This window comes from Hippocampus comes, unplaced genomic scaffold (genome assembly GCF_001891065.2).
Source record: "Hippocampus comes isolate QL1 unplaced genomic scaffold, H_comes_QL1_v1.1 scaffold46, whole genome shotgun sequence".
Classification (NCBI taxonomy): domain Eukaryota; kingdom Metazoa; phylum Chordata; class Actinopteri; order Syngnathiformes; family Syngnathidae; genus Hippocampus; species Hippocampus comes.
The window spans coordinates 1-7,888 of record NW_017805780.1 but is presented as its reverse complement, the minus strand read 5'-3'; the positions used below and the strand labels follow the sequence as shown (position 1 = coordinate 7,888).

The window sequence follows — 7,888 nt, the reverse complement described above, 5'->3', positions numbered from 1 at the left end:
AGTCCCCGCCAGACGCCAACCCGCCGCCGTGCGGCTGTCCGTCCGTCCGTCCAGGAGAAGCTGGAGAAGCAGCACGCCCAGAGCTACCAGCAGATCTCCGTGCTGGAGGACGACCTGGGCCGGACGCGCAGCGTCAAGGAGCAGCTCCACAAATCCGTGCGCAAGCTGGAGCAGGCCAACGACGACCTGGAAAGAGCCAAGAGGTGCCCCCCGACCCGCTTGCGACCGACCCGCAGAGATTTCGCCGTCTTGAATGAACCCGGCGTTTACCTCCAGAAGTGGAGCTTTGGCGCCAACGTGTGGCCATCGAAAACCTTTCCATGGGGAGCGCCGAGTTCCTCCTCCTCTTTCCTGGCCGTCAAATTTGCATCCTTGCCGAGTCACTTGTAGAAAACAACACGTTGGAGGCCACCGGTCGAGGCCGGCGGCCTCGGTTCAGCCCTTTGCCGACTTTCCGAGGACCGAGACTCGCATTGAGATTTCATTGAACACGGATTAGGCGAACAAATGACCGTTAAAAACAAACACATTCGAAAAGGTAGATCGGCTGATTCTTGATTGATTGATTTTTATTTATTTATTTTTTTGGGCCGTTCAGGGCAACCATCGTGTCCCTGGAGGACTTTGAGGGCCGCTTAAACCAGGCCATCGAGAGAAACGCCTTCCTGGAGAGCGAGCTGGACGAGAAGGAATCGGCCCCAGAGGTCAGTGCCCGGCTTTCGCGGCGGCGCCGTTCTGTCCTGCCGCGACCCGGCTCATTCGTGGATGCGCTTCGTTTTCGACCGGTTGCCAAAGGCAAAGGCAACGGCGGACTTCGAGGGTCATTTCAAGAAAAGCTTCCGGGGGGGCGGGGGGAGGCCTATTTTTGAGATTCCAAAAATGCTGCATGCCTCCAACATTCAAGTGCTATTATGGAAATACCGTTTGTTTGTTGCTTTGTGGGGGGGCTGCACTCAAAGTGTCGTTGTTGTCGCCTCGTCGTGTCGCCAGCATTGCCCAACGGCTGCGGCAGCTCGTCCCTCACGCCCTCCGCCAGAATCTCCGCTCTCAACATCGTCGGCGATCTGCTTCGGAAAGTCGGGGTGGGTCCTCTTCGCCGTCGGTCCGGCGCGACGGACCGCTTGCCGCTCACGAATGGCGGCAAACGTTTTTTTTTTTTTTCTCGCTCGTCAGGCTTTGGAGTCCAAACTGGCCGCCTGCAGGAGCTTCGCCAAAAACCAGGCGGCCAAAAAGAGCCTCCCGGTCGCGGACAACGGCGCGCTCGTCAACGGCAACGCCGCCAAGTTTTCGCACGCCCTGCACACCACCTACTTCGACAAAGGGTGAGCGCCCCCCCAACACACACACATAAGCACACACACAAAAGCGAATTTGTCAATGATTTTGCCGTGCCGTGTGACAGCGGCACCGTCAACGGACTGGACCCGGGGCCCCTGACCTCCAGAACCGTGTCCCCGCCGGGCCTGCTGCCCCTGAGCGTGTGACACTCGGAGGACGCAAGACGGTTGCGTTGGATGCGTGCGTGTTTGCACAAGAGACTTGACGACGGGACGCGCCTCAAACTGTCTTTTTGGGGTTTTTTGTCTTTCTTTTTGGGGACTTTCCATCCCATCCGCGTGACGCCGCGCTTTGTCCGAATGCCCGCGTGTGCCACGTCTTTTTTTGGGGGGGAGGGCGGCGGTACACGGCCCCCCCCGAATGACAAAAGGTCCCGTGGGATCGCGCTATTTCCCCCGTGTGATTTGCACAGTTCCACGACTTGGTCCCCTGTTCGGAATGTATTCTATTGAACGAAAAGGGACGCCTTCACGTTAACTTATCTCACCGGAAGCTTTACAACAATGCAGTATTCTGTCGCACGTAGAGATGGGCGGGGGCTTGCCACGCCCACCTCCACACTTAGGACTGAAGTGAATGTTGATCGTTCCGAGCTTCGTAGCCAAAGTGCGGTCGAGCTGCACGTGCATGGAGTGCGTCTTTTTTTTTATTTGTGTGTGTGTGTGTGTGTGTGAGAGAGAGAGAAAATGTACCTCACTTTGACACGCTGGCGTCGATCGGTGCAGCTGGCCCTTTAAATCCAACAGGAGCATATTGGCAATGAAGCAAAGAAAGATTGCGTGGCGCGATCGGCCTCGGTTGACGTTGGGAATTGTCCATCTGCGTCAATGCGAGAGCCCGCCGGGCAGGAGTCCGGTGCAAAAGCAGCTGGTCAAACTCGCCCAGTCGCCAATGCTCATTTCGTGCCACCAAATGACCGTCTGTGACTGAAGCGCGTTCCTGGAAATGGTTTCGCCGCACGACATCCTCATTGAGGTCCAGCCCTCCTTTTGTTTTTTTCCCCATTTTATTTATTATTTCCCGGTTTGTACGGCATGTGTGTAAATGGTGCACGGTGGTCGAAGCCACTGCAGGATGATCTGAATTTTTTGGGGAATAAATAAAGATTGACATGAGCGACTCCGTGCGCCTTTGTGCGCTTGACTTGCGGCGGTGGTGAGGTTCCAAGCTACAGGCCCAAGTGCTTCTCCATGTCCACCTTCAATACGTTCTTCTTGACCTAGAAGGAAAGAGCAGCCGGTGTAGCGGGATCCGCCGCAAACCAAGGGGTCGGGTTCATGTTCGCCATCGACCAGTCGCATTCAAACACTCAACTCAAGTGTGTTTCGAGAGCACTTGAAAACAACCACCGCTGCTGTGTGTGTGTGTGTGTTGGGGGGGGGGGGGCGTCATGACACGCCATTTGAACCGCCTCGCCCAAATAGAGCTCTGCCGGTCCAGAAGGCTTTTCCTGCCCACTCATCTTACCTTCCTGGAGGCCGTCATGGGGTAGGAGTCCACAAACACCACGTAGTGGGGGATTTTGAAGTGTGAAATCTAAGAGGGGGAAAAGAACGGTTCCGTCAAGTTGAGGCCGAAAAGTCGATGCCGTCGGGCGTCCGCGTCGTCACCTGGCCTTTGCAGAATGTTCTGATCTCCTCCGCCGTGCACGTTCGTCCTTCCTTGAGCCTGATGCAAGCGCACACCTGCTCCCCCAGGCGCTCATCCTTCACTCCCACCACCTCGGAGACAACGTTGACGTTTAAATCCGAATGGACGCGACAAATTGGAATCTTCCAGGACGGTCGCCGACGGCTCGGCGGGACGGATTCCAAAAACTGAAAGCGAAGAACGCGGGCTCGCCCGCCCGTTTCCAATTCATACCTGCACCTCGTGCACTTTGTCATTGGTGTAGAGAAACTTCTCGATCTCTGCCGGGTAGATGTTCTCCCCCCCTCGGATGATCATGTCCTTGATGCGGCCCTCGATGGAGCAGTAGCCCAGCGCGTTGAGGCTGGCCACGTCGCTGCGTGCGCAAACAACACGATGACTGAGGCGCGCTCGAGGGAGACCGCGCGCCGCACTCACCGACTACGAAGACGAGGGCCAAATCTGGAATTGGTTCCACACGCGCTCCCTCGAGTGGTACGTAAGACAATCACTAGCCTAACATTTGCCCGCCGATGTTTGAAGACCCGTTTGTTTTCGTGCACATTTACGCGGGTGTCATTTCTTTGACGTTTTCGGTCAGTACGAATTATTCATATCGTTTGTATTTTCCAGGACTGAGGCAGCGTGGCTTCAAATGTGAAAGCTGTCAAGGAATCAAACACTTTGGCCAAGTTTGCAACCGAAGGTGAGTGTTTTCCAAAATGCTTGTAGCCCGGTGTCAAATCTGTCGCTCACCCGGTCCTGTACCAGCGGTCCGGGCCGAGCACCTGGCGGGTCTTGTCGGGCTCGTCCCAGTAGCCGCGCATCACGCAGCTGCCCCGGATCAGCAGCTCCCCCGCGGCCCCCAGCGGGACCGTCTCGCCCGTGTCCACGTCCACCACCTTGGCCTGCGGCGACACGGCCCAAACCGGCGTCGGGGTGGCGCGCTCGAAAACTCCCAATTCGTGTTTGAAAGGCCTGGAAATCCCAGGAGCCCCCCTACCTCCACGTGGGGCATGACGCAGCCGACCGTGTGGAGCTTGAGCTCGTCGTCGTCGAGCGGGAAACCCAAGAAGGTGACGGGGCTGTTCTCGGTGGTGCCGTAACCGATCTGCTCAAGGCGCCCGCGTGCGAGATCATCACCATGACGGGAGTGCGCGGCCGCGCCCGATAACGTGGCTCACCATGATTTCTTTCATGTTCAGCTTTGCCCGCACGTTGGCCACGAGCTCCGGGGCGCACGGCGCCGCCGCCATGATGCCTGAAGCGCAAGCGCGGACGGAGCGCTTCGTCACGTCCGGATCGAACGCGTTGGAAATTGCGGCAGGGGTCCACTTACCGCCTTCCACTGAGGACAAATCGGACTTTTCCAGATCTGGCAGGCCCAGCAGGTCAGTGAACATGGTGGGAGTGCCGTAGACAAAATTGCACCTTCGATGATAGAAGAGCACAAGCACAAGCGTGGGGTTTCTTTGTTTGTTTGTTTTTGCATATCTGTCATGAATCCTTGCACGATGCGCTCTCTGACCACAGCCTCGGTTGTACTTTACTTTGCTAGCGAACGCTCGACGAGCCCCGTCAAGGTGCTTCAAACAATTTATTGAGTAAATCCTGTCGTGAATGTGACACGCACGGGTTTGCGATCGAGATGCATGCATGTTTTGTGGAACTGTACTGTATTCGTACGGCCCGGTCACAATGCTGCCCTCCCCCTTAGAAGAAGACAAATCGTCCGGCACCTTTCCTGGTGAATGGCGCCCAGGTTGGCCCGGCTGTCGTAGGCGGAGGAGGGAAAGACCAGCGTGATGCCGTGCAGGGCCATGCACATGCCTCCCACCACCGAACCGAAGCAGTGGTACAAGGGCACCGGCATACACACCCGCACCCGCGGCTGATGGCGAGACGGCCGACGGCTCGTTGGCGCTCGCTTGACTTTTCGTTCGCGCGGATGAACGACGGGCACGTACCCTCCAGTCGTACCCGGCCCGGAGCCCCACCAAGTAGCCGTTATTGACCACGTTGTGGTGGGACAGCGTGACCCCCTTGGGGTTGCCGGTGGTGCCCTGAAAGCAAAGCGCGTGAAGAGGTCACGACCCGAGCCCCGCCCCCGCCCCCAAAGCGGACCTCGGCCGGGCTCACGGAGGTGAACTGAATGTTGATGGCGTCGTCGCACGACAGCTTTCCGTCGAGTTCGCTCAGCCGGCGCCGGTGACGACTCTCGGCCGCTTGGAAAACGTCGTCCACGTGCAGCGTGCCCGCCTCGCGCTTGTCTGTCACGATCACCGTGCGCAGGTCTGGCAACCTGAAGGGAGGTTGCCGCTTAGTCACGCTCCTTTATGAGTGGAGCGGACCCCGATGTCGGTGGGGGGCACGGGGATCCGGTCAGCCCCGCCAATAGCCAAAAAGTCTGCGAATAATCGGAACCGCAAGCTCCATTCTTTTCCCCTCTCTGATTATTTGTCATGATGTTCTCCATTGCGGGTAGTGACGTCCCCCCGCCCCCCGTGCCACTGGTCAATCGAACACACTAAAAGGGTCCAAATGTAGGACTGAATATGTTGACAAATGGATCAGTATCAAACTTTGCGTGCTGACTGAATTTGTGTTGTTTTCTTGTATTGGTTCGTTTCAATTCCCTTTTTTTTTTTTTTTGCCCACACGCACACCGCATGAGGGCTGGTCACCTCAGGAAGTGACCAGCCCACATGCGGTGTGCGTCACGTTGCAGGTCAGAGCGGGCCATTCGAAAGCGTCACATTTGTCAACATTTTTCTGTAACCTCTATCGGAGTTAATAAAAAAAAAATATATATAAATAAAATCATTGGACATCAATATGACCTCACAATCCAATCTTCAACATTAAATTGATCTCAAATTGATGTTACGTGCCGACTGAGATAGTTCTGATTTTTATGAGAAAATATCCAACGACAGTATTTAGCTTGGAATTGCGGCGGATTTAAAGGGGAAAGGAGAATTGAACCAATCTCTATTCGTCAATGGACGCTATCGTTTATTTTCAAACTTAGCTCGAAGCAGACGAGTGTGACGTCACGCGCCGTGAGCATGACGTCTCTGATCCGCAGGTGAAAGAGACTTTGATTCTCCCCCGTTTCATCGATAACTCCTTCAAAGCGTATCTATGAACAGTTGTTGTATTGTATAGTTTTGTAATAGTCCCACAATTGATCCTTTGGTCGCCCCCGGGCTACCTGGTGCTGCGGATGGCACCGGGCGGCGACGTGTCCATCTCCGGGCAGAGCTCCCGCAGCATCTCACAGAACTTTTGCGTTTTAAAGCTGCTGGGACAAACCAGCGCTTTACACTGCACCTGCGGTACGACGGCAAGCACAACGTGACCCAGTTCATTTCAAATTCCATCCCGGCCGCGCGCGCGTGTAAAAACATCAACGTGAAAAGCGACAAACCTTTCTGAGCGTGAACTCCGCTTCTTTGAGCTGATAGGCCGGGTTTAAGGACACCTGCCGGGGGACGACGCGTCACTTGTCACATCGGTCACCAATTCGATCGTTCGTGCGGCTGTTTGGTTTTTTTTTTTCTCTCTGCCCAATCAGACGCAATGTCAGACACGTTACCATTTGGATTCGTGCCGTATCGTTGATAATCACGGTTTCTTGTCCGTAAATACGAACCACGCGATAGCAATCATTTCCAGTCGTCTTGCAATGATCACCTCCTTGGCAGAGGTAACAAGCGCGAGCAATTCAAAGTCCCGCTTGCTCATGTGACGCGAACCGCATCTGACGAGGCTGACCTGAACGATTCCCGCCTTGGCCGAGGCGAATTGGAAAAGGATCCATTCGTACGTGTTGGGTCCCCAAAGACCCAGACGGTCACCCGGCTGCAGGCCCAGAGCCAGGAGCCCCGCCGCCACCTGCTCCACCTGCGCACCAAAAGCAGGAGTTGCAAAAGCGTCCGGGAACGGGTACGGGGGGGCTGAGCCTGTATTGACTTCAAATGAAATACACAAGTAGATGATGTAAGCTGTTTGTCAGAGATGAGGAGAAAAAAGTCCTTTCAGTTTCACCTTTGACTCAACGCGAGCTACATGAGAGAACTGACTCCACGCCCCCCCCCCCCAAAAATGATTCGATTAATGAATTAAACTCAGCAGCAACACCGATCGCCCACTAGATGGCGCCAGACTTGAATTGCAGCAGCTCAAAGCCACCAAATCAAAAACGGCGTTGCCGTCAAAATCCCCGACTTGATCCAAAGCGGCTTAAAATTTTTTTTTTTTTTTCGAATTCTCCGTCTATATTGAAGGAACCTTTCCTTTATTTTGGATGATCACGTAGGCCGATAATTCTCCGAAAATAATGGCCTACCTCATTTTTTTTCCCTAGAAAGCAGAAAAAATGGAACTGAATTCTGAGATTTGTGAATGATTTCATTTCAGGAATAGGAATGAATGTTATGTTGAACGATCAGGAGTGGCCGCTTTTAGCGGAGGCGGCCGGCAGCGTGATGCTAAAAAAGAGAAACCAAAAAGTCGTTGCAGACGTACGTCCCGCTGAAGATTTTGGAAGGTTTTGCGGACGCCGTCCTGCAGGAAGACGACGGCTTCGCGCTGTGGCCAACGTCGGGCGGCGGCGTCCAGGCTCTGGCCGATCGTGGTGGAGAGCAGCGAGACGGCCGATGCGCCGTGCACGTAGCTGATGCCGTCGCCCGGAGGCGGTCGACGCGGAGGATGGTCCACGTGCAGCCCCCTGCGCACGGCAGACAAAAGCCAATTGAATTGCAACTGATTAAAAATATTCATTCTGTGTCTTTTATGCATTTTTTCACTTTCAAATGATCCTGCGGGCCTGATCAAACCTCCTTGCTGGCTATGTTGGACACGACTGATGTATAGTAAGGCGACAAAAAAAACGACCATGTAAAGTAAGGCGTTTTAA

General features: G+C 54.8%; 2 protein-coding genes across 2 annotated transcripts in view; one reads left to right on the top strand and one right to left on the bottom strand.

Annotated features, from left to right (window-relative positions):
• LOC109524736 (nuclear distribution protein nudE-like 1-B) overlaps window positions 1–1,484 on the top strand; it is a 25,466-nt gene extending 23,982 nt beyond the window's left edge. The window contains exons 7-10 of the mRNA XM_019884799.1: window positions 3–203; window positions 599–704; window positions 1,174–1,322; window positions 1,403–1,484. Of these exons, the coding sequence (XP_019740358.1) occupies window positions 3–203; window positions 599–704; window positions 1,174–1,322; window positions 1,403–1,484 (538 nt within the window). The remainder of the gene's footprint in view (window positions 1–2; window positions 204–598; window positions 705–1,173; window positions 1,323–1,402) is intronic.
• Window positions 1,485–2,343: 859 nt separating this feature from the next.
• On the bottom strand, window positions 2,344–7,752 carry LOC109524735 (acyl-CoA synthetase family member 2, mitochondrial-like). Its single transcript, XM_019884798.1, has 15 exons — window positions 7,498–7,752; window positions 6,745–6,873; window positions 6,398–6,451; window positions 6,182–6,300; window positions 5,107–5,269; window positions 4,935–5,030; window positions 4,707–4,858; window positions 4,307–4,398; window positions 4,152–4,228; window positions 3,971–4,078; window positions 3,724–3,875; window positions 3,202–3,343; window positions 2,949–3,059; window positions 2,806–2,874; window positions 2,344–2,557 (listed from the first exon to the last, which is right to left on the bottom strand). The coding sequence occupies exons 1-15, from the start codon at window positions 7,750–7,752 to the stop codon at window positions 2,507–2,509; spliced, it is 1,770 nt and encodes a 589-aa protein (XP_019740357.1). The 3' UTR covers window positions 2,344–2,506.
• Between the last annotated feature and the right edge of the window lie 136 nt (window positions 7,753–7,888).